The following is a 26,710-nucleotide window of genomic DNA, read 5'->3' on the forward strand; positions in this document are numbered from 1 at the left end:
CGGCTACACCATGGTGATACCCGACAGAGTGCTGTTGAGGCTACTGTAGACCTTCGTTGCAAAACAGTGTGTTTTAATCAATTATTTGGTGACGTGAATATATTTAGTATAGTTTTATCTAAAAAGGATAACTTTTTTGTAATGTTTCACTATTTTTATTTTTAATGAAATTCACTGAGTCGGATGGTCGTCCCCCTTCCTCCTCTGAGGAGCCCCCGCTGACGGACATCCATCCACCAACCCAGTCCATAAAACCCCAGAATGCTTCATGGTAATAGCGCTCACTGTTGCCCCTAGTGACAGGTTTTTGAAAAGCGATCCCCCATCTCCTCAGTACATGGCTAGACATCCAATTTCTACCGTCAATCTTGAACGACCTGGCTGGTTCTCTGTAAGGTGAGAGCAGCGTGTGAAGTACGAGAGAGAACTTAGAGGAGAGGCTGGACCTGCTCTCTCTTCTGACCAACCACTACCGTCCTACAAACAGGCAGCGGACTGCCCCAAGCAGGGCACCCTCATCTCTCCACCCCTCCATCACTTCACTCACCCCTCCACTCCCCCGTGTCTGTCTGTCTGTCTGTCTGTCTGTCTGTCTGTCTGTCTGTCTGTCTGTCTGTCTGTCTGTCTGTCTGTCTGTCTGTCTGTCTGTCTGTCTGTCTGTCTGTCTGTCTGTCTGTCTGTCTGTCTGTCTGTCTGTCTGTCTGTCTGTCTGTCTGTCTGTGTGTGTGTGTGTGTGTGTGTGTATGTGTGTCTCTCTCTGTGTGTGTGTGTGTGTGTATGTGTGTGTGTGTGTGTGTGTGTGTGTGTTACTCACAGCAGTTGGTGACAGCGAAGCTGTTGGCAACCTCCAGGTTGTCTATGTGAGGAGTGAGGCGGAAGTCCTGGCTTCCATACTGGACCATTCCGATCCGGAATGCACTGTACTCCTGGTCCGCACCGCGTGGGAACAGCCCTCCTACACACACACACACACACACACACACACACACACACACACACACACACACACACACACACACACACACACACACACACACACACACACACACACACACACACACACACACACACACAGACACACACACACACACACACACACACACACACACACAAGGAGAATGTTTAGCTGGTTATCTAGCTGGTCCGGCAGCACTCTGGGAGAATGTTTAGCTGGATATCTAGCTGGTCCGGCAGCACTCTGGGAGAATGTTTAGCTGGTTATCTAGCTGGTCTAGCTGGTCTGGCAGCACTCTGGGAGAATGTTTAGCTGGTTATCTAGCTGGTCTAGCTGGTCCGGCAGCACTCTGGGAGAATGTTTAGCTGGTTATCTAGCTGGTCTGGCAGTACTCTGGGAGAATGTTTATCTGGATATCTAGCTGGTCTGGCAGCACTCTGGGAGAATGTTTATCTGGTTATCTAGCTGGTCTGGCAGCACTCTGGGAGAATGTTTAGCTGGATATCTAGCTGGTCCGGCAGTACTCTGGGAGAATGTTTAGCTGGTTATCTAGCTGGTCCGGCAGCACTCTGGGAGAATGTTTAGCTGGTTATCTAGCTGGTCTAGCTGGTCTGGCAGCACTCTGGGAGAATGTTTAGCTGGATATCTAGCTGGTCCGGCAGTACTCTGGGAGAATGTTTAGCTGGTTATCTAGCTGGTCCGGCAGCACTCTGGGAGAATGTTTAGCTGGTTATCTAGCTGGTCCGGCAGCACTCTGGGAGAATGTTTAGCTGGTTATCTAGCTAGTCTGGCAGCACTCTGGGAGAATGTTTATCTGGTTATCTAGCTGGTCTAGCTGGTCTGGCAGCACTCTGGGAGAATGTTTAGCTGGTTATCTAGCTGGTCTGGCAGCACTCTGGGAGAATGTTTAGCTGGTTATCTAGCTGGTCTGGCAGCACTCTGGGAGAATGTTTAGCTGGATATCTAGCTGGTCTGGCAGCACTCTGGGAGAATGTTTAGCTGGTTATCTAGCTGGTCTAGCTGGTCTGGCAGTACTCTGGGAGAATGTTTAGCTGGTTATCTAGCTGGATATCTAGCTGGTCTGGCAGTACTCTGGGAGAATGTTTATCTGGATATCTAGCTGGTCTGGCAGCACTCTGGGAGAATGTTTATCTGGATATCTAGCTGGTCTGGCAGCACTCTGGGAGAATGTTTATCTGGATATCTAGCTGGTCTGGCAGCACTCTGGGAGAATGTTTAGCTGGTTATCTAGCTGGTCTGGCAGCACTCTGGGAGAATGTTTAGCTGGTTATCTAGCTGGTCTGGCAGCACTCTGGGAGAATGTTTAGCTGGATATCTAGCTGGTCTGGCAGCACTCTGGGAGAATGTTTAGCTGGTTATCTAGCTGGTCTAGCTGGTCTGGCAGTACTCTGGGAGAATGTTTAGCTGGTTATCTAGCTGGATATCTAGCTGGTCTGGCAGTACTCTGGGAGAATGTTTATCTGGTTATCTAGCTGGTCTGGCAGTACTCTGGGAGAATGTTTATCTGGTTATCTAGCTGGTCCGGCAGTACTCTGGGAGAATGTTTAGCTGGTTATCTAGCTGGTCTGGCAGCACTCTGGGAGAATGTTTAGCTGGTTATCTAGCTGGTCCGGCAGTACTCTGGGAGAATGTTTAGCTGGTTATCTAGCTGGTCTGGCAGCACTCTGGGAGAATGTTTAGCTGGTTATCTAGCTGGTCTGGCAGCACTCTGGGAGAATGTTTAGCTGGTTATCTAGCTGGTCTGGCAGCACTCTGGGAGAATGTTTATCTGGTTATCTAGCTGGTCTAGCTGGTCTGGCAGCACTCTGGGAGAATGTTTAGCTGGATATCTAGCTGGTCTGGCAGCACTCTGGGAGAATGTTTATCTGGTTATCTAGCTGGTCTAGCTGGTCTGGCAGCACTCTGGGAGAATGTTTAGCTGGTTATCTAGCTGGTCTGGCAGCACTCTGGGAGAATGTTTAGCTGGATATCTAGCTGGTCTGGCAGCACTCTGGGAGAATGTTTATCTGGTTATCTAGCTGGTCCGGCAGCACTCTGGGAGAATGTTTATCTGGTTATCTAGCTGGTCTGGCAGCACTCTGGGAGAATGTTTATCTGGTTATCTAGCTGGTCCGGCAGCACTCTGGGAGAATGTTTATCTGGTTATCTAGCTGGTCTGGCAGCACTCTGGGAGAATGTTTAGCTGGTTATCTAGCTGGTCTGGCAGTACTCTGGGAGAATGTTTAGCTGGTTATCTAGCTGGTCTGGCAGCACTCTGGGAGAATGTTTAGCTGGTTATCTAGCTGGTCTAGCTGGTCTGGCAGCACTCTGGGAGAATGTTTAGCTGGATATCTAGCTGGTCCGGCAGTACTCTGGGAGAATGTTTAGCTGGTTATCTAGCTGGTCTGGCAGCACTCTGGGAGAATGTTTAGCTGGTTATCTAGCTGGTCTGGCAGTACTCTGGGAGAATGTTTAGCTGGTTATCTAGCTGGTCTAGCTGGTCTGGCAGTACTCTGGGAGAATGTTTAGCTGGTTATCTAGCTGGTCTGGCAGTACTCTGGGAGAATGTTTATCTGGTTATCTAGCTGGTCTAGCTGGTCTGGCAGCACTCTGGGAGAATGTTTATCTGGTTATCTAGCTGGTCTGGCAGCACTCTGGGAGAATGTTTAGCTGGTTATCTAGCTAGTCTGGCAGTACTCTGGGAGAATGTTTAGCTGGTTATCTAGCTAGTCTGGCAGCACTCTGGGAGAATGTTTAGCTGGTTATCTAGCTAGTCTGGCAGCACTCTGGGAGAATGTTTATCTGGTTATCTAGCTGGTCCGGCAGCACTCTGGGAGAATGTTTAGCTGGTTATCTAGCTGGTCTGGCAGCACTCTGGGAGAATGTTTAGCTGGTTATCTAGCTGGTCTGGCAGCACTCTGTATGTTGTTTCCCTGTGTTCTGTGGTTTAACTTCCTGACGTTGTCTACCCAGAATGGCTTGGTTTAGAAACACTCTGATTCTGTCTGTATTAAACAGAGAGACTGTATAGAAACACTCTGATTCTGTCTGTATTAAACAGAGAGACTGTTTAGAAACACTCTGATTCTGTCTGTATTAAACAGAGAGACTGTTTAGAAACACTCTGATTCTGTCTGTATTAAACAGAGAGACTGTATAGAAACACTCTGATTCTGTCTGTATTAAACAGAGAGACTGTATAGAAACACTCTGATTCTGTCTGTATTAAACAGAGAGACTGTTTAGAAACACTCTGATTCTGTCTGTATTAAACAGAGAGACTGTATAGAAACACTCTGATTCTGTCTGTATTAAACAGAGAGACTGTATAGAAACACTCTGATTCTGTCTGTATTAAACAGAGAGACTGTATAGAAACACTCTGATTCTGTCTGTATTAAACAGAGAGACTGTATAGAAACACTCTGATTCTGTCTGTATTAAACAGAGAGAATGTTCAGCTGCATCAACATCTAGATATTACCATGGCGATCCATACTGAACTGAAACAGCCATCCAACGTAAAGTGAGCTTTGCCTGGTCAGAGTTAAAATCCCATGATGCACCCACCAGATGATGTCATTGGGAACATTTATCTTCCAGCTGTTTGTTCTGCAAAACATAGAAAGTGTTTTCACATCCAGTATATTGATGTTGGGGTGGTCTGGTTGTGAATGGAAACGGGTTTGTAAATGGTGGAATGTAAACATGTACCTATCCGTCACCATCACTACAAATATCTAGGTGTCTGGTTAGACTCTAAACTCTCCTTCCAGACTCATATTGAACATCTCCAATCCAAAATTAAATCTAGAATCGGCTTCCTATTTCGCAACAAAGCCTTCTTCACACACGCCGCCAAACATACCCTCGTAAAACTGACTATCTTACCGATACTCGACTTCTGCGATGTCAATTTACAAAATAGCCTCCAACACTCTACTCAACAAATTGGATGCAGTTTATCACAGTGCCGTCCGTTTTGTCACCAAAGCCCCATATACCACCCACCACTGCGACCTGTATGCTCTAGTCGGCTGGCCCTCGCTACCTATTCGTCACCAGACCCACTGGCTCCAGGTCATCTATAAGTCTATGCTAGGTAAAGCTCCGCCTTATCTCAGCTCACTGGTCACGATAACAACACCCACCCGTAGCACACGCTCCAGCAGGTATATCTCACTGGTCATCCCCAAAGCCAACACCTCCTTTGGCCGCCTTTCCTTCCAGTTCTCTGCTGCCAATGACTGGAACGAATTGCAAAAATCGCTGAAGCTGGAGACTTATATTTCCCTCACTAACTTTAAACATCAGCTATCTGAGCAGCTAACCGATCGCTGCAGCTGTACATAGGCCATCTGTAAATAGCCCACCCAATCTACCTACCTCATCCCCATATTGTTTTTATTTACTTTCTGCTCTTTTGCACACCAGTATTTCTACTTGCACATCATCTGCTCATCTATCACTCCAGTGTTAATTTGCTAAATTGTAATTACTTCGCTACTATGGCCTATTTATTACCTTACCTCCTCATGCCATTTGCACACACTGAATATAGACTTTCTTTTTTTGTATTGTGTTATTGACTGTACGCTTGTTTATTCCATGTGTAACTCTGTGTTGTTGTTTGTGTCGAACTGCTTTGCTTTATCTTGGCCAGGTCGCAGTTGTAAATGAGAACTTGTTCCCAACTAGCTTACCTGGTTAAATAAAGGTGAAATAAAAATAAAAATAAAGACATGACGATGGAAATGGGTTGTAAATGGTGGAATGTAAACACGTACCTATCCATCACCTGTCTCAGACTCAAGACATGATGATGGCTGGAGATGCAACCAGGGAGTATGATTATCTGGTTGAACATCTACATAGCTCCACATCCATCCATATTGAACTGAAACTGCCATTCATATTGAACTGAAACAGCCATCCACATCTAACTCAAACAGCCATATTGAACTGAAACAGCCATTCATATTGAACTGAAACAGCCATCCATATCTAACTGAAACAGCCATATTGAACTGAAACAGCCATCCATATCTAACTCAAATGAACACTTCACCCAACTCTTCCGTGCTGTTTCTGACCACCCTACAGAGGGCCCGAGAGGGTGGTGAGCATCTCCTCCGTCTACGACAAGGGGTCCAGGGCAGCATCTGAGTACACTCTGGATTTCCAGAAGGTGGCTGCGTCCACTGGCTGGAATGACCAGGCCCTGTTGACAATTTTCCGCAGCGGGCTACTGACGGATGTCCAGACCGAGCTGGACCTTATGCTGGACCAGCTCATCGCCATGGCCATACGCCTGGATAATCTCCTACGTGCCCGTCGTCGCCCATCCCGGGGGTTCGGGTCTCTTCCAGGAACCTCCAGCGAGACTGAGCCCATGGAGGTGGGCACGAAGCACCTTCCCCCCCGAGGAACGTCAACGCCGCCGTCAACAGGGTCTCTGCTCCTACCGCAGCGAGTCAGACCACCCCTGGAACACCTTTCCCTGTAGGAGAACCAGGCGAGGAAGCAACAGGCCGAGGGGCACTCCTGCACCTTCCCAGGTAGGCGTGGACGTGCCTTGCTCCTCTCTGTCCACCCAGCCAGTCCTCCTTCCTGTCACCTTCCCGGACTAGTGGACTAGTGGACTCAGGTTCTGCAGGAAATTTCCTAGACCAGTCAGTGGCAACCCCCTATCATTACGCATTCCTCTAATCCCTTTACAACCCCGTATCCCAGTCCATCCCCTAGACAACTGTCCCCTAGGAACAGGACTGGTGTGCCAGACCACGATTCCCATTTCCATCACAGTTGCTCAAAACCACCATGAACGCACCCCGCAGTTTCAGGTTTCCCCTGGTTACAGTTGCATAACCCCAGGATATCGTGGAGAGAGAGGTTGTTGGGTTGGTTGCAGGAGTGTCAGGGGAGGTGTCTCTCTGTGTCTACCGATGCCACCTCTGTGGAAAGTCCGAACCTGGCCACCCACGTCCCTATCCCGGAGGAATAACGGGACCTACAGGTGGCTTTTTTTGAAGACTCGTGAGTTGCTGGCCGTCAAGAAGGCGCTAAAAACATGGCGGCACTGGCTGGAGGGTGCTCAACACCCATTCCTTGTTTAGATGGACCACGGGTACCTAAAGTATATTCGAGCAGCGAAGAGGCTGAACCCGTGTCAGGCCAAGAGGGCCCATTTACTCGCCAGGTTTGACTTTACCCTCTCCTACAGGCCGGGATCTAAGAATGTCAAGGCCGATGCATTGTCCTGGGTGCATGATACAGAACATGGAAGGGAGAAAGTGACAACCAATATTCCCCTGTCCACGTGCCTGCCCCCTCATCGCCTATGGGACTGCACTATCGACCTACTGTCTGGTTCTACCCTCCCGCGGGGGCACATCTACTCTATCTCGCATGCAGAGACCAAACCCAATGGTGGCCTACGTCCAGGAGGCGCTGGCCCAAGGATTCCTCCGTCCGTCCACCTCACCGGCCTCCTCCAGCATCTTTTTCGCAAAGAAGGATTGAGGTCTGCGCCCCTGTATTGATTACCGGACACTGAATAAGGCAACTGTTAAATTCAGTTATCCCCTGCCTCTCATATCCACTGTGATAGATCAGATGCACGGTGCTCAGTACTTTACCAAATTGTATTTACGTAGTGCCTACGACCTGGTGCGCATTAGAGAGGGGGATGAATGGAAGACCGCCTTCAGCACCAGCACCGAGCACTACGAATACAGGGTAATGCCCTACGGCCTGACAAATACACCCTCTGTGTTTCAATCCGTCATTAACGAGGTGTTTAGAGACATGTTGTGTCGCTGTGTAGTGGTGTACATAGACGACATCTTGGTGTTCTCCACGACACGCGAGCAACATGTCTCTCATGTCAGGTCCGTTTTGGAGAAGCTGATAGGGCATCACCTGTACGCCAAGGCAGAGAAGTGCCTTTTCTTCCAGCAGGCAGTCTCCTTCCTGGGCTAGCGGATATCCACCGCAGGAGTGGAGATGGAAGAGCAGAGGGTCAGTGCAGTACGGTCGTGGCCTGTTCCATCCAACATAAAGGCGGTGCTGCGCTTCCTAGGTTTTGCCAACTATTTCAGGCTCTTCATTAGGAGTTTCAGCACAGTAGTGGCCCCTCTCACCTCCCTCCTGAAGGGAGGACCTCGACAGCTGCGCTGGACTAAGGAGGCCAACGAAGCCTTCCGTAAGCTCAATGAACGTTTTACAAACGCACCTGTTCTGGCTCATCATGACTCGTCTCTGCCCTTCATCGTGGAGGTGGACACTCTGCCCTTCATTGTGGCTCCTGTCGTGTGGAATGCGGACGCGGACATCCGTCGAGCCCTCACCTGCCCACTGTCCCGGGAGGCGTACCTACATGCCCTCTGATGTGCGGGACCGTCTCCTCGCCTGGGCACACACAGCACCTGTGTCGGGGCACCCGGGTATAGCCCGTACTAACAACTGTCTCTCCGCCAAGTACTGGTGGCCCACCTTTGCCCAGGATGTCCGGGTTTACGTCTCTTCCTGATCCACCTGCGCACAGAGTGTCACGACTTCTGCCGAAGTCGATGCCCCTCCTTGCATGGGTGGTGCTCAGCGGTCGACGTCACCGGTCTTCTAGCCATCATTGATCAGTTTTTCATTTTCCATTGGTTTTGTCTTGTCTTCCATCACACCTGGTTCCAATCCCATTAATTGCTTGTGTATTTAACTCTCTGTTTCCCCTCCTGTTCTTGTCGGTGATTGTTTGTATGTTATGTTACGTGGGTTTGTGTATCGGTGTGCGACGGGTATCCTTTACCCATTTTATTTTGTACTTTGGTTTTGGAGTTTGTTTTTCATTAAATACTCCATATTAACCAACTTGGTTTCTCCGGCGCCTGACTTCCCTCGCACCTACATACACGAATATGACACAGAGCAAGACACTGAGACACCTCCCCTATGGCAAACTCCACCCGCTGCCGGTTCCACAAAGCCCCTTGGCCCATCTCTCCGTGGACTTTGTCACAGACCTTCCCCTCTCAGAGGGGCACACAACCATCCTGGCCATTGTGGACCGGTTTTCCAAAGCCTGTTGTTTGATTCCTCTGCCTGGTCTCCCTACGGCCATGCAGAACATGGAGGCTCTCTTCTCTCATGTCTTCCGGCACTAGGGATCCTGGAGGACATCGTGTCTGACCGTGGTCCTCAGTTCACCTCCTGTGTCTGGAAGGCCTTCATGGAACGACTGGGGGTCACAGTCAGCCTCACCTCCAGGTACCATCCCCAATCAAATGGGAAGGTGGAAAGGGTAAATCAGGAACTGGGTAGGTACCTGTGGGCTACCTTGGGCAGAATATGCACAAAACTCCCTCCGTCACTCCTCCACTAACCTCACACCCTTTCAGTGTGTTCTAGGCTATCAGCCGGCCCTGGCACCGGAGTCAGATCAAGGCTCCTGCTGTGGACGATTGGTTCCGGCATACCGAGGAGGTATGGAACACAGTGCACACCTGTCTCCAGTGCGTCGTCCTCCAGCAGAAGGCACAGGCCCATCGTCACCGCAGTGTGACCCCGGTCTTTCACCCCGGTGACAGGGTCTGGCTTTCTACGAAGGACCTGCCCCTCCGTCTGCCCTGCCGGAAGCTGAGGTTTGTGGGGCCGTTTAAAGTCCTGAGGACAGTCAATGAGGTGACGTACAGATTACAGCTCCCTGTCAATTACCGTATCTTACCCTCATTTCATGTATCTCTCCTCAGGCTGGTGGCAGCTGGTCCCTTGGCTAGTGTTGGACCCCACGATGCACCTCCCCCTCCCTTGGACGTCAACGGGGCCCCGGTGTACTCCGTCCGCAGCCTGGTGGACTCATGACATTGTAGGCGGTCTCTCCAGTACCTGGCCGACTGAACCGGTACAGTCCTGAACAGCAGTGCTGGGTTCCGGCGTGAGACGTCCTGGACCGTTCTCTCATTCGGAACTTCCACAGGTGTCGTCCAGATCGACCTGCACCGCATCTCCGGGGTCGTCCCCAAGGTCGGCGGTGCCCTGCTGCTGGAGCAGCGCCTCGGGATGGGGTACTGACACACCAGCCTTCGCTTTGGCTCCCCCTCCTGTCCATCTCAGGCATTCAGCGTCGCCGGGCTGTATCACAACCGATTGGGAGTCCCATAAGGCGGCGCACAATTGGCCCAGTGTCGTCCCGGTTTGGCCGGTGTAGGCCGACATTGTAAATAAGAATTTGTTCTTAACTGACTTGGCTAGTTAAATAAAGGTTAAATCAAATTTTTAAAAGCTGCTGCCGAACCTGCTGCTGGCAAACGCCCTTCACTCATCAACCCCGGACTTGTCTCGTCATCATTACACACACCTGGTTCCAATCCCCACTCAATCACTGTATATATACAAGCAACAATATATATATATATATATATACTCCCTCTGTCATTTGTCTTTGTCGGTCATTGTAAATGTTGCTTGATTTCCTGAGAGGAATCTATCCTACTATTTCCTGAGTACTTTATTATTTTGCACTTTGGGTTTCATCCCGCTTTTATATACAGTGAGGGAAAAAAGTTTTTGATCCCCTGCTGATTTTGTACATTTTCCCTCTGACAAAGAAATGATCAGTCTATAATTTTAATGGTAGGTTTATTTGAACAGTGAGAGATAGAATAACAAAAAAAATCCAGAAAAACCCATGTCAAAAATGTTACATTGATTTGCATTTTAATGAGGGAAATAAGTATTTAACCCCCTCTCAAATCAGAAAGAGGAGCACTCTTAAAGTGCTCCTAATCTCAGTTTGTTACCTGTATAAAAGACACCTGTCCACAGAAGTAATCAATCAATCAGATTCCAAACTCTCCACCATGGCCAAGACCAAAGAGCTCTCCAAGGATGTCAGGGACAAGATTGTAGACCTACACAAGGCTGGAATGGGCTACAAGACCATCGCCAAGCAGCTTGGTGAGAAGGTGACAACAGTTGGTGTGATTATTTGCAAATGGAAGAAACACAAAAGGACTGTCAATCTCCCTCGGCCTCAAGATCTCACCTCGTGGAGTTGCAATGATCATGAGAATGGTGAGGAATCAGCCCAGAACTACACGGGAGGATCTTGTCAATGATCTCAAGGCAGCTGGGACCATAGTCACCAAGAAAACAATTGGTAACACACTACGCCGTGAAGGACTGAAATCCTGCAGCGCCCGCAAGGTCCCCCTGCTCAAGAAAGCACATATATATGCCCATCTGAAGTTTGCCAATGAACATCTGAATGATTCAGAGGACAACTGGGTGAAAGTGTTGTGGTCAGATGAGACCAAAATGGAGCTCTTTGGCATCAAATCAACTCGCCGTGTTTGGAGGAGGAGGAATGCTGCCTATGACCCCAAGAACACCATCCCCACCGTCAAACATGGAGGTGGAAACATTATGCTTTGTGGGTGTTTTTCTGCTAAGGGGACAGGACAACTTCACCGCATCAAAGGGACGATGGACGGGGCCATGTACCGTCAAATCTTGGGTGAGAACCTCCTTCCCTCAGCCAGGGCATTGAAAATGGGTCGTGGATGGGTATTCCAGCATGACAATGACCCAAAACACACGGCCAAGGCAACAAAGGAGTGGCTCAAGAAGAAGCACATTAAGGTCCTGGAGTGGCCTAGCCAGTCTCCAGACCTTAATCCCATAGAAAATCTGTGGAGGGAGCTGAAGGTTCGAGTTGCCAAACGTCAGCCTCGAAACCTTAATGACTTGGAGAAGATCTGCAAAGAGGAGTGGGACAAAATCCCTCCTGAGATGTGTGCAAACCTGGTAGCCAACTACAAGAAACGTCTGACCTCTGTGATTGCCAACAAGAGTTTTGCCACCAAGTACTAAGTCATGTTTTGCAGAGGGGTCAAATACTTATTTCCCTCATTAAAATGCAAATTAATTTATAACATTTTTGACATGCGTTTTTCTGGATTTTTTGTTGTTATTCTGTCTCTCACTGTTCAAATAAACCTACCATTAAAATTATAGACTGATCATTTCTTTGTGAGTGGGCAAACGTACAAAATCAGCAGGGGATCAAATACTTTATTCCCCCACTGTATGGTGCTTTAATAAATTCAGTAGTTCTAAACCTGCGACTGACTCCTCTCTACACTTGTGACAACTGAACTGAAACAGATATCCATATTGAACAGATATCCATATTGAACTGAAACAGCCATCCACATCTAACTCAAACAGCCATATTGAACTGAAACAGCCATTCATATCTAACTCAAACAGCCATATTGAACTGAAACAGCCATCCATATCTAACTCAAACAGCCATATTGAACTGAAACAGATATCCACATCTAACTCAAACAGCCATATTGAACTGAAACAGCCATCCATATCTAACTCAAACAGCCATATTGAACTGAAACAGCCATCCATATCTAACTCAAACAGCCATATTGAACTGAAACTGCCATTCATATTGAACTGAAACAGCCATCCATATCTAACTCAAACAGCCATATTGAACTGAAACAGCCATCCATATCTAACTCAAACAGCCATATTGAACTGAAACAGCCATCCATATCTAACTCAAACAGCCATATTGAACTGAAACAGCCATCCATATCTAACTCAAACAGCCATATTGAACTGAAACAGATATCCATATCTAACTCAAACAGCCATATTGAACTGAAACAGCCATCCATATCTAACTCAAACAGCCATATTGAACTGAAACTGCCATTCATATTGAACTGAAACAGCCATCCATATCTAACTCAAACAGCCATGTTGAACTGAAACAGCCATTCATATCTAACTCAAACAGCCATATTGAACTGAAACAGCCATCCATATCTAATTTAAACAGCCATATTGAATTGAAACAGCTATCCATATCGAACTGAAACATCCACCCATATTGAACTGAAACATCCATCCATATCGAACTGAAACATCCATCCATATCAAACTGAAACAACCATCTATATTGAACTGAAACAGCCATCCATATTGAACTGAAACGGCTATCCATATTGAACTGAAACAGCCATCCACATTGAACTGAAACAGCCATCCACATTGAACTGAAACAGCCATCCACATTGAACTGAAACAGCCGTCCATATGGAACTGAAACAGCAACATTTTACTGAAACTGCCATCCATATTGAACTGAAACAGCTATACAAATGGAACTGAAACTTCCATGCATAATGAACTGAACCATCCATCCATATTGAACTGAAACAGCTATCCATAATGAACTGAAACAGCCATCCACATTGAACTGAAACAGCCATCCATAATGAACTGAAACAGCCATCCATATTGAACTGAAACAGCCATCCACATTGAACTGAAACAGCCATCCATATTGAGCTGAAACAGCTATCCATGATGAACTGAAACAGCCATCCACATTGAACTGAAACAGCCATCCACATTGAACTGAAACAGCCATCCATAATGAACTGAAACAGCCATCCATATTGAACTGAAACGGCTATCCATATTGAACTGAAACAGCCATCCACATTGAACTGAAACAGCCATCCACATTGAACTGAAACAGCCATCCACATTGAACTGAAACAGCCGTCCATATGGAACTGAAACAGCAACATTTTACTGAAACTGCTATCCATATTGAACTGAAACAGCCATCCACATTGAACTGAAACAGCCATCCATAATGAACTGAAACAGCCATCCATATTGAACTGAAACAGCTATCCATAATGAACTGAAACAGCCATCCATAATGAACTGAAACGGCCATCCATAATGAACTGAAACAGCCATCCACATTGAACTGAAACAGCCATCCATAATGAACTGAAACAGCCATCCACATTGAACTGAAACAGCCATCCATAATGAACTGAAACAGCCATCCATAATGAACTGAAACAGCCATCCACATTGAACTGAAACAGCCATCCATAATGAACTGAAAGAGCCATCCACATTTAACTGAAACAGCCATCCATAATGAACTGAAAGAGCCATCCACATTTAACTGTCAGACACATTTAATTGAAATAGATATATTGAACTGAAACCGACATATTGAACTGAAACAGACCTATTTAACGATCAGTCTATGAGAAGTCACTGTGAGGTTGTCTGGAACAGGCCTTGCATCCCCGACTGCTGTTACTGTATAATAATAATAATCATAATAATACCAATAATAATCCTTATCAAGGCCTGGTATGATACCCAGCTCTGTCGTCCATGATAATGCAGCAGGAAGCAGACCTGATCATTAATAACACCATCTTTAATCTGTTTTAAAGAGAAGGCATGGAACCCCTTCTGCCTTCTCAATAGCTCACATATACCCCATCACTCACTCTCTCCTTAATCCCCCTTCTCTCTCTCCCTCCTCTCTCCCTCTCTTCCTTCTCCCCCTCCTCTCTCTCCCCCTCCTCTCTCCCTCCTCTCCCCCTCCTCTCTCTCCCTCCTCTCTTTCCCTCTCCTTCTCCCCCTTCTCTCTCTCCCCCTCCTCTCTCTCCCTCCTCTCCCTCTCTTCCTCCTCCCCCGTTTCTCCCTCCCGCCATCTCAGATGCAGTGTAATGCAGATGAAACCGCCGCTCCAGTGTTATGCAGGCTAATATACAGACTACGCGTCAGTACACGGAGAGAACATAGGCCACTGTCTAATGCAATATATATATATATATATATATATATATATATATATATGTTATATGAGCATTTTTCCCCCAGATGTAATATATATGAATGTACCTACCGATCTGAACACTGGGAGAACCGCAGAGCGCCTCGCGTCTCAAGCAGATAACAGTCAGTAGAAACACGAGCAGCAGATTCCTCCTCATCGTTGTTAGTTCAGACATTTCATACCGAGAGGCGTCGACATACATCCGCCGAACAACGGTCCAGTTCCTCCGGACAGACACACAGACGGCTAATCAGACGGTCGGCATGGCGACCCGGTTACCGGACAGCAGGAGGGTTGCGTGTCTAATTCACTGTTCTCAGGTCCCGAAGCGGTTCGGTCGTGGGAAGATCGCTCCAGCTCTGCGGATCTCTGTATCTCTTTCTCTCTCTCTCTCTCTCTCTGTCTCTCTCTCTCTCTCTCTCTGTCTCTCTCTCTCTCTCTCTCTCTCTCTCTCTCTCTGTCTCTCTGTCTCTCTCCCTCTCTCTGTGTCTCTCTCTCTCTCTGTGTCTCTCTCTCTCTCTGTGTCTCTCTCTGTCGCTCTCTCTCTCTCTCTCTCTCTCTCTCTCTCTCTCTCTCTCTCTCTCTGTCTTTGTCTCTCTCTCTCTCTCTCTCTCTCTCTTTATGAGGCGCGCGAACACTGCTGGAGCCTTTTCATCATCGATAGCGCGCGTACAGTTTAGGAATACCGATGAGAACGGAAAGAGCCGAGAGCGGCCGAGAGCAGCGGAGTCAGGTTGTTGGGGAAACAGTCCAGATTACTGATGGGCTTTCCGGCTCGTTCGGCTCAGCTCTCTTTTGGCTCCCAAACGGCTCTTTAAAAATTATATGTTTTTGTATTTTTTCAAGTCAAACAGTTTGCGATAGTTTGACTATGATTGGTGTTAAAACAATTCAAATTAAATTATTATTATTTTTTTTTTTTTTAAAGTTAATTAAATCATACTCTACCTTAACCACAATATATTTTAAAATTACATTTTACATTTTAGTCATTTAGCAGACGCTCTTATCCAGAGCGACTTACAGTGGTGAATGCATACATTTCATACAATTTCATACATTTTTTTTTTCTTTCTGTGCATTGGTTTGTTATGAAAAAGAATGCTATTAACCTGTTGGGTCTAGGGGGCAGCATTTACACGTCTGGATAAAAAAAATGTACCCGATTTAATCTGGTTACTAATCCTACCCAGTAACTAGAATATGCATATACTTATTATATATGGATAGAAAACACTCTAAAGTTTCCAAAACTGTTTGAATGGTGTCTGTGAGTATAACAGAACTCATTTGGCAGGCAAAACCCTGAGACATTTTCTGACAGGAAGTGGATACCTGATGTGTTGTATTGACTTTAAACCTATCCCATTGAAAAACACAGGGGTTTAGGAATATTTTGGCACTTCCTATTGCTTCCACTAGATGTCACCAGCCTTTACAAAGTGTTTTGAGTCTTCTGGAGGGAGATCTGACCGAACAAGAGCCATGGAACGGTGATGTCCCATTAGACACCTGGCGCGCTACTTCATGTTGGGTACCCTCGTTCCAATACGTTATAAAAGGCTATGCATTCGTCCACCTTGAATATTATTCATGTTCTGGTTAAAAAAGGCCCTAATGATTTATGCTATACAACGTTTGACATGTTTGAACGAACGGAAATATATTTTTTCCCCTCGTTCATGACGAGAAGTCCGGCTGGCTTACATCATGTGCTAACGAGACGGAGATTTTTGGACATAAATGATGAGCTTTTTTGAACAAAACTACATTCGTTATGGACCTGTGATACCTGGAAGTGACATCTGATGAAGAGAATCAAAGGTAATGGATTATTTACATAGTATTTTCGATTTTAGATCTCCCCAACATGACGTCTAGTCTGTATCGCAACGCGTATTTTTCTGGGCACAGTGCTCAGATTATTGCAAAGTGTGATTTCCCAGTAAGGTTATTTTTAAATCTGGCAAGTTGATTGCGTTCAAAAGATGTAAATCTATAATTCTTTAAATGACAATATAATATTTTACCAATGTTTTCTAATTTTAATTATTTAATTTGTGACGCTGACTTGACTGCCGGTTATTGGAGGGAAACGATTTCCTCAACATCAATGCCATAGTAAAACGCTGTTTTTGTATATAAATATGAACTTGATAGAACTAAAAATGCATGCATTGTCTAACATAATGTCCTAGGAGTGTCATCTGATGGAGATTGTAAAAGGTTAGTGTATCATTTTAGCTGGTTTTATGGTTTTGGTGACCCTGTCTTTGACTTGACAAAACATTACACACAACTCTTGTAAATGTACTGTCCTAACATACTCTAAATTTATGCTTTCGCCGTAAAACCTTTTTGAAATCGTAAAACGTGGTTAGATTAAGGAGATGTTTATCTTTCAAATGGTGTAACATAGTTGTATTTTTGAAAAATTTGAATTTTGACATTTATTTGGATTCAAATTTGCCGCTCTTGAAATGCACCTGCTGTTGATGGAGTGCACCACAGGTGGCACGCTAGCGTCCCACCTAGCCCCAAGAGGTTTTTAAACATTTACATGTAAAGTATAAGTTTTTAATGTATATAAACAAAGTGCATATAAATGTAACAATTCAAAATGAATACAATCTGAACAGCATAATAATAGAATATTGCTCCATATCAAAGAATAATAAACAACAATGTGCAGAACTGCAGCATCCGACTAAAAACATTAAACGGGCCCCTCTTTTCTCTCTCTTCTTTAGTGCCATGTTACAACCAGCAGCACACAGCAATGCTGACCAGATTTTGCTTTTATGAGAGATTTGCATTCAGAACTGCAAGCTGCCTCACTGTCGAGGGGCTGATGTGGTTTCTTCTCTCAGTAATTATTTGTCCCGTTTTTCGAGAAGACCCTCTCAGAGGGAACGGATGAGGCCACTATGCAGAGACTCCCTGTCAGGACTTTAGGAAGCCGTGGGTAGACAGAGGCCTTGTTCTTCCACCAGCTCAGAGGATCTGCAGAGGGGCTCCTCCAAATAGGATCGGACCTCCATTATGGCATCTATGCAACTTTTCAGGGAAGTTAGGAGCCAATATACACAGGCAGTCAGGCAAACTAAGGCTAGCTTTTTCAAACAGAAATTTGCATCCTGTAGTACAAACTCCAAAAAGTTCTGGGACACTGTAAAGTCCATGGAGAATAAGAGCACCTCCTCCCAGCTGCCCACTGCTCTGAGGCTAGGAAACACTGTCACTACCGATAAATCCACTATAATTGAGAATTTCAATAAGCATTCCTCTACGGCTGGCCATGCTTTCCACCTGGCCACCCCTACCCCGGTCAACTGCCCGGCACCCTCCACAGCAACCCGCCCAAGCCCCCACCATTTCTCCTTCTCCCAAATCCAGATAGCTGATGTTCTGAAAGAGCTGCAAAATTTGGACCCCTACAAATCAGCTGGGCTAGACAATCTGGACCCTTTCTTTCTAAAATTATCTGCCGAAATTGTTGCAACCCCTATTACTAGCCTGTTCAATCTCTCTTTCGTGTCGTCTGAGATTCCCATAGATTGGAAAGCAGCTGCTGTCATCCCCCTCTTCAAAGGGGGAGACACTCTAGACCCAAACTGCTACAGACCTATATCTATCCTACCCTGCCTTTCTAAGGTCTTCGAAAGCCAAGTTAACAAACAGATCACTGACCATTTCAAATCCCACCGTACCTTCTCTGCTATGCAATCTGGTTTCAGAGCTGGTCATGGGTGCACCTCAGCCACGCTCAAGGTCCTAAACGATATCATAACCGCCATCGATAAGAGATATTACTGTGCAGCCATATTCATCGACCTGGCCAAGGCTTTCGACTCTGTCAATCACCACATTCTTATCGGCAGACTAAACAGCCTTGGTTTCTCAAATGACTGCCTCGCCTGGTTCACCAACTACTTCTCAGATAGAGTTCAGTGTGTCAAATCGGAGGGCCTGTTGTCCGGACCTCTGGCAGTCTCTATGGGGGTGCCACAGGGTTCAATTCTCGGGCCGACTCTCTTCTCTGTGTACATCAATGATGTCGCTCTTGCTGTTGGTGATTCTCTGATCCACCTCTACGCAGACGACACCATTCTGTATACTTCTGGCCCTTCTTTGTTTGAGTTAGATGTGGATATCTGTTTCAGTTCAATTGTCACAAGTGTAGAGAGGAGTCAGTCGCAGGTTTAGAACTACTGAATTTATTAAAGCACCATATATAAACTAACCTCCAGACGAGCTTCAATGCAATCAGTCAATCAGCATTGTCCGGACCTCTGGCAGTCTCTATAGGGGTGCCACAGGGTTAAATTCTCGGGCCGACTGTTTTCTCTGTATACATCAATGATGTCGCTCTTGCTGCGGGTGATTCTCTGATCCACCTCTACGCAGACGACACCATTCTGTATACTTCTGGCCCTACTTTGGACACTGTGTTAACTAACCTCCAGATGAGCTTCAATGCCATACAACTCTCCTTCCGTGGCCTCCAACTGCTCTTAAATGCAAGTAAAACTAAATGCATGCTCTTCAACCGATCGCTGCCCGCACCTGCCCGTCTGCCCAGCATCACTACTCTGGACGGTTCGGACTTAGAATATGTGGACAACTACAAATACCTGGGTGTCTGGCTAGACTGTTAACTCTCCTTCCAGGCTCACATTAAACATCTCCAATCCAAAATTAAATCTAGAATCGGCTTCCTATTTCGCAACAAAGCATCCTTCACTCATGCCGCCAAACATACCCTCGTAAAACTGACCATCCTACCGATCCTCAACTTCTGCGATGTCATTTACAAATAGCCCCCAACACTCTACTCAACAAATTGGATGCAGTTTATCACAGTGCCATCTGTTTTGTCACCAAAGCCCCATATTGGGGTGGCAGGGTAGCCTAGTGGTTAGAGTGTTAGACTAGTAACCGGAAGGTTGCAAGATCAAATCCCTGAGCTCACAAGGTGAACATCTGTCATTCTTCCCCTGAACAAGGCAGTTAACCCATTGTCCCTAGGCTGTCATTGAAAATAAGAATTTGTTCTTAACTGAATTTAACCTCTTGACGTTACCCTAGGATAGGGGGCGCCACAGCGCATTTTGGAAAAAATTCGTGCCCATTTTCAACGGCCTACTAATCAAACTCAGAAGCTAGGATATGCATATAATTAATACCTGTGGATAGAAAACACCCTAAACTTTCTAAAACTGTTTGAATGGTGTCTGTGAGTATAACAGAACTCATATGGCAGTCAAAACCCCGAGACAGATTGAAACAGGAAGTGGAATTCTGAATTGTGGACTCAACTTCACGTCGTTGCCTATTATTCACACCGTGAGCTATCGTTCATTGAGCACTTCCTATTGCTTCCACAAGATGTCCCCAGTCTTTACAAAGTGTTTTGAGCCTTCTACTGTCGAAACTCAGTGAATGAGACGCGTTGGAAATTGGTCACAGGGGGAGGGCCATCACCATTATGACGCCGGCGGCCCTGTCTACCACCACCTTTCGAAACGTTTTGAAACACAATGCAATCGTCCCCCTCGAATCTTATTGGCTCTCTTGTTGAAACAGGCCCTGAAGATTTATGTTATACAACGTTTGACATGTTTGAACGAACCTAAATGGGAAAAAAATGTTTTATTTCGAAACGGCTGTCCCGCGCCCGGCAGAGCATTTGGATACAGCATTCACACGCGCTAACAACAGCAAGCTAATGGAACATAAAGGATGGACTTTTTCGACCGAAAATACATCTGTTGTGGACCTGGGATCCCTGGAAGTGCTTTCTGATGAAGACAACTAAAGGTAAGGGATTATTGACAATATTATACAAGATTAGATGTGATATGCGATTGTTCCAAGATGGCGCCGAGCTGTATTTAATTGCTCATTTTCTGAGTATCGCATCCCCTTTTATAGCAAAGTGTGATTACCCAGTAAAGTTATTTTTAAATCTGGAATGACAGGTGCTTTCAAGAGATATTCATCTATAAATCTTAAAATGACAATATTACATTTTAAAAATGTTTTCGAATAGTAATTCAGTAAATTGTAGCACTGTTTCCCTGGATGCATTTGACGGGAAAATAGTTAGTCAACGTCAGACGCTGATGTAAAATGCTGTTTTCATATATAAATATGAACTTTATTGAACAAAAGAATGCATGTATTGTGTAACATGATGTCCTAGGTGTGTCATCTGATGAAGTTTGTAAAAGGTTAGTGCTGCATTTAGCTGTTTTTTGGTTATTTGTGATGCATGTGGTTGGTCGGAAAATGGCTATGTTGCTGCTTTTACGATGGACTCCTCTAACATAATCTAATGATTTGCTATTCCTGTAAAACCTTTTTGAAATCGGACGACGTGGGTCGATTCAGGAGAAGTGTATCTATAAAACGATATGAGACAGTCCTATATTTGAAAAAAAATAATATTAAATTTCGTTATGCTAATGTTGCTAGGAGTTTTCCCTGGATTTTGATCCCGCATACGGGACGGGACGCTGGAGAGGATAAATAAAGGTTAAAAAAATACTACCCACCACTGTGACCTGTATGCTCTGGCTGGCTTCAGGTCATCTACAAGTCTCTGATAGGTAAAGCCTTGCTTTTTCTCAGCTCACTGGTCACCATAGCAGCAGGTATATCTCACTGGTCATCCCCAAAGCCAATTCCTACTTTGGCTGCCTCTCCTTCCAGTTCTCTGCTGCCAATGACTGGAACGAACTGCAAAAATCACTGAAGCTGGAGACTCATATCTCCCTCACTAGCTTTAAGCACCAGCTGTCAGAGCAGCTCACAGATCACTGCACCTGTACATAGCCCATCTGTAAATAGTCCATCCAACTACCTCATCCCCATACTGTATTTATTTATTTATCTTGCTCCTTTGCACCCCTGTATCTCTACTTGCACATTCATCTTCTGCACATCTATCACTCTAGTGTCTAATTGGTATATTGTAATTACTTTGCCACCATGGCCTATTTATTGCCTTAACTCCGTTTTCTTACCTCATTTGCACTCACTGTATATAGATTTTCTTGAACTGTTTTATTGACTCTATATTTTGTTTATTCCATGTGTAACTCTGTGTTGTTGTATGTGTCGAACTGCTTTGCTTTATCTTGGCCAGGTCGCAGTTGTAAATGAGAATTTGTTCTCAACTTGCCTACCTGGTTAAATAAAGGACTTGTTCTCAACTTGCCTACCTGGTTAAATAAAGGACTTGTTCTCAACTTGCCGACCTGGTTAAATAAAGGACTTGTTCTCAACTTGCCTACCTGGTTAAATAAAGGACTTGTTCTCAACTGGCCGACCTGGTTAAATAAAGGTGAAATAAAAAATAAATAAATTCCTTCGTGCTGCATCCCCAGTTGCTCTCTCGTCAAACAGCATCCAAACAGCAGACGTTTGTGGCACTACTGCTGGAGCTTCTGCTCCATCTGATCCCTCTTCTTCCTGTTGCCCTGGTGCCTGAGCCAGCTGACTGCTGGGGCTGTCCCTCCCTCCCTCTCCTTCCTGTTGCCCTGGTGCCTGAGCCAGCTGACTGCTGGGACTGTCCCTCCCTCCCTCTCCTTCCTGTTGCCCTGGTGCCTGAGCCAGCTGACTGCTGGGACTGTCCCTCCCTCCCTCTCCTTCCTGTTGCCCTGGTGCCTGAGCCAGCTGACTGCTGGGGCTGTCCCTCCCTCTCCTTCCTGTTGCCCTGGTGCCTGAGCCGGCTGACTGCTGGGGCTGTTCCTCCCTCTCCTTCCTGTTGCCCTGGTGCCTGAGCCAGCTGACTGCTGGGGCTGTCCCTCCCTCCCTCCCTCTTCTTCCTGTTGCCCTGGTGCCTGAGCCAGCTGGCTGCTGGGGCTGTCCCTCCCTCCCTCCCTCTCCTTCCTGTTGCCCTGGTGCCTGAGCCAGCTGACTGCTGGGGCTGTCCCTCCCTCCCTCTCCTTCCTGTTGTCCTGGTGCCTGAGCCAGCTGACTGCTGGGGCTGTCCCTCCCTCTTCTTCCTGTTGCCCTGGTGCCTGAGCCAGCTGACTGCTGGGGCTGTCCCTCCCTCTCCTTCCTGTTGCCCTGGTGCCTGAGCCAGCTGACTGCTGAGACTGTCCATCCCTGCTGCTGAGGTTATTCTTTGAAGAGCCTCATCAATCGCTCTGGCATCACTGAAGGCTAACTTCTTAAACCTGGGGTCAAGTGCAGCGGTTTCTGATCGCACGTGATTATATTCCATTCTGTGGAACTTTCTGTCCATTGATGAACACAGGGTGTCCATCAACTCTGTCACATGTCCTGTGGTTACATTCGCTTCTCTCTGGCGGCTGGCTGTGATTCGCTGCAGACCCTTGTGGCGGATGAATCAGAATTAGTTGGGTAACATAGATAATTAAGATGTTTTATTTGCATAATATGCTTCTGTGAGATACTTGTCATTAGAATGTATCCCTTTGGATTCTGGTGTTGGCAGTTGCACGTCTTCCCTCAGCTGGGGCCCAGTTACCTGGGGCTCAGTCACCTGGGGCTCAGTCACCTGGGGCTCAGTCACCTGGGGCCCAGTCACCCAGTCACCTGGGGCTCAGTCACACTGGGGCTCAGTCACCTGGGGCTCAGTCACCTGGGGCTCAGTCACACTGGGGCTCAGTCACACTGGGGCTCAGTCACCTGGGGCTCAGTCACACTGGGGCTCAGTCACCTGGGGCCCAGTCACCTGGGGCTCAGTCACCTGGGGCTCAGTCACCTGGGGCCCAGTCACCTGGGGCCCAGTCACCTGGGGCTCAGTCACCTGGGGCCCAGAGAGGGGAGAGGTCACGCTTGTCTTTCACATATCCCTAGTGCTATGCAGAATATCAGAAAGGGAAGAGGACAGGTTGGAACATTGTCTACATATGTGAATGTGTCTTTACCTATTGTTAAACCATGTGAAGGGATGGCGTGATTAATGGGGAACCATTGTATGTCCTCTCTCATGTTACACTTATCCTGGGATAGTGTATGACCTAGAGGCTCACTCCCCTCAGTGAGCTTGTCCAGGAGAGGGGTCAAGAAGGGGTTTTACTTGAGATGGAAGTATCTAGAGTTGACAATTGATATATGCCATTGGATGAGATGGTGTTTTTGTACTATGAAGTACCAGGAACGAGATTAGAACCTCGTCATTAGGGACCAAACTGAACGATAATTTATAGTGAATGTTATCTGGCTATGGGATACTCCTTTCTCAAATATAAAGTCCCTTTGTGAACTGTTTCTAAGATCTGTGGTTCGTCATGTAGGTTGAGAGGGGTGTATCTTGGCTATAAAAGACCTTTGTACTTTTGTGATGTCGATTTCAATGGTGCATTAGAGATGGCGCATCATTGAAAGTCAAGTGCTTTTGCGAAAGCTCTTATTATTAAAGATGTAGTTTAAGTATAACTCTGACTGGTGTAGGAAGTTTGTTTCTCCTCATTTGGTAATGCAGAAATTAGCCACCACACCCTTACACAGGAGTATCATTTTTGAGGCTGCCACATAGCTGAAAAGAGAGAACAGTAACTTATTATTAATAACTGCTTACTGTACCTCTCTCCACTGATCTCCACGGTGACCTCGTCAAAGGGTTCCAGATAATGAGGTAGTAATAACTGCTTACTGTACCTCTCTCCACTGATCTCCACGGTGACCTCGTCAAAGGGTTCCAGATAATGAGGTAGTAATAACTGCTTACTGTACCTCTCTCCACTGATCTCCACGGTGACCTCGTCAAAGGGTTCCAGATAATGAGGTAGTAATAACTGCTTACTGTACCTCTCTCCACTGATCTCCACGGTGACCTCGTCAAAGGGTTCCAGATAATGAGGTAGTAATAACTGCTTACTGTACCTCTCTCCACTGATCTCCACGGTGACCTCGTCAAAGGGTTCCGGATAATGAGGTAGTAATAACAGCTTACTGTACCTCTCTCCACTGATCTCTACGGTGACCTCGTCAAAGGGTTCCGGATAATGAGGTAGTAATAACTGCTTACTGTACCTCTCTCCACTGATCTCCACGGTGACCTCGTCAAAGGGTTCCGGATAATGAGGTAGTAATAACTGCTTACTGTACCTCTCTCCACTGATCTCCACGGTGACCTCGTCAAAGGGTTCCAGATAATGAGGTAGTAATAACTGCTTACTGTACCTCTCTCCACTGATCTCCACGGTGACCTCGTCAAAGGGTTCCAGATAATGAGGTAGTAATAACTGCTTACTGTACCTCTCTCCACTGATCTCCACGGTGACCTCGTCAAAGGGTTCCAGATAATGAGGTAGTAATAACTGCTTACTGTACCTCTCTCCACTGATCTCCACGGTGACCTCGTCAAAGGGTTCCAGATAATGAGGTAGTAATAACTGCTTACTGTACCTCTCTCCACTGATCTCCACGGTGACCTCGTCAAAGGGTTCCAGATAATGAGGTAGTAATAACTGCTTACTGTACCTCTCTCCACTGATCTCCACGGTGACCTCGTCAAAGGGTTCCAGGACTCTGCACATCTCCTCCACCACCTCCCATTCCTCTTGGGTCAGAGCATCAACAGGTCCATTGACAATGGCCAGGGTAGAGATTTTTATTTTTTAAATTTTATTTTACCTTTATTTAACTACGCAAGTCAGTTAAGAACAAATTCTTATTTTCAATGACGGCCTAGGAACAAATGATGGCATCCTTTGACTCAAGAAACCGCTTCAACATATAAAATGTTGAATTACTTCTTCCAGTCTTGTTTAGGCCTCAGCTCAGGCATCCCCATCTGGCGTTGTGTGGACTTTAGTTTTTCAGCACCTACTGTGCTCCTGTGGAAGTAATCCACAGCTGCTTTCACTTTATCCACAGTGGGCTTCATCACCTTCAGAGCTTCTCTTACAATCAGGTTGATAATGTGGGCAAGACATGGATGATGGGTACATTTTAAAATGTTCATGGCTTTGGTTATGTTAGCTGCATTGTCGCTAACACAACAGACCACTTTTCCATCTACTTGCCATTCTCTGGCCACTCTCAACAGCATCCTGCTTTAATCTTTGCTTGTAAGCAGGAATCAGGAGGATAGAATTATGGTCAGATTTACCAAATGGAGGGCGAGGGAAAGCTTTGTGTGTGGAGTCCAGAGTTACTTTCCCTCTGGTTGCACATTTAACTTCTCTAGGGCCGGCGGGATGAAATCGTCCCACCTACGTAACAGCCAGTGGAATCCTGTGGCGCGTTATTCAAATACCTTAGAAATGCTATTACTTCTCAAACATATGACTATTTTACACCATTTTAAAGACAAGACTCTCGTTAATCTAACCACACTGTCCGATTTCAAAAAGGCTTTACAACGAAAGCAAAACATTAGATTATGTCAGCAGAGTACCCAGCCAGAAATCAGACTCCCATTTTTCAAGCTAGCATATAATGTCACAAAAAACAAAACCACAGCTAAATGCAGCACTAACCTTTGATGATCTTCATCAGATGACACACCTAGGACATTATGTTATACAATACATGCATGTTTTGTTCAATCAAGTTCATATTTATATCAAAAACCAGCTTTTTTACATTAGCATGTGACGTTCAGAACTAGCATACCCCCCGCAAACTTCCGGTGAATTTACTAAATTACTCACGATAAACGTTCACAAAAAGCATAACAATTATTTTAAGAATTATAGATACAGAACTCCTCTATGCACTCGATATGTCCGATTTTAACATGCTGATAGGAATTTGGTAAAACTGATTTAAGTTTCCCTGCATTAAAGTCCCCGGCTAGTAGGAGCGCCGCCTCTGGGTGAGCGTTTTCTTGTTCGCTTATGGCAGAATACAGCTCATTCAATGCTGTCTTAGTGGTAGCCTCTTGACTGTGGTGGTATTTAAACAGCTGCAAAGAATACAGATGGTAGGTAGTGTGGTCTACAGCTTATCATGAGATACTCTACCTCAGGCGGGCAATAGCTCGAGAGTTCCTTAGATATCGTGCAACAGCTGTTGTTTTCAAAAATACATAGCCCGCCGCCCCTTGTCTTACCAGACGCCGCTGTTCTATCCTGCCGGTACAGCGTGTAACC

General features: G+C 46.1%; 1 protein-coding gene across 1 annotated transcript in view; it reads right to left on the reverse strand.

The window, feature by feature from the left end:
* LOC145878573 (glutamate receptor 2-like) overlaps positions 1–15,118 on the reverse strand; it is a 104,293-nt gene extending 89,175 nt beyond the window's left edge. The window contains exons 1-2 of the mRNA XM_082973940.1: positions 14,703–15,118; positions 815–955 (exon numbers count right to left, since the gene is read on the reverse strand). Coding sequence (XP_082830066.1) covers positions 815–955; positions 14,703–14,835 — 274 coding nt within the window. The 5' untranslated portion in view covers positions 14,836–15,118. The remainder of the gene's footprint in view (positions 1–814; positions 956–14,702) is intronic.
* Between the last annotated feature and the right edge of the window lie 11,592 nt (positions 15,119–26,710).

Source organism: Salmo salar, chromosome 04, assembly GCF_965601325.2.
Source record: "Salmo salar chromosome 04, fSalSal1, whole genome shotgun sequence".
Classification (NCBI taxonomy): Eukaryota; Metazoa; Chordata; class Actinopteri; order Salmoniformes; family Salmonidae; genus Salmo; species Salmo salar.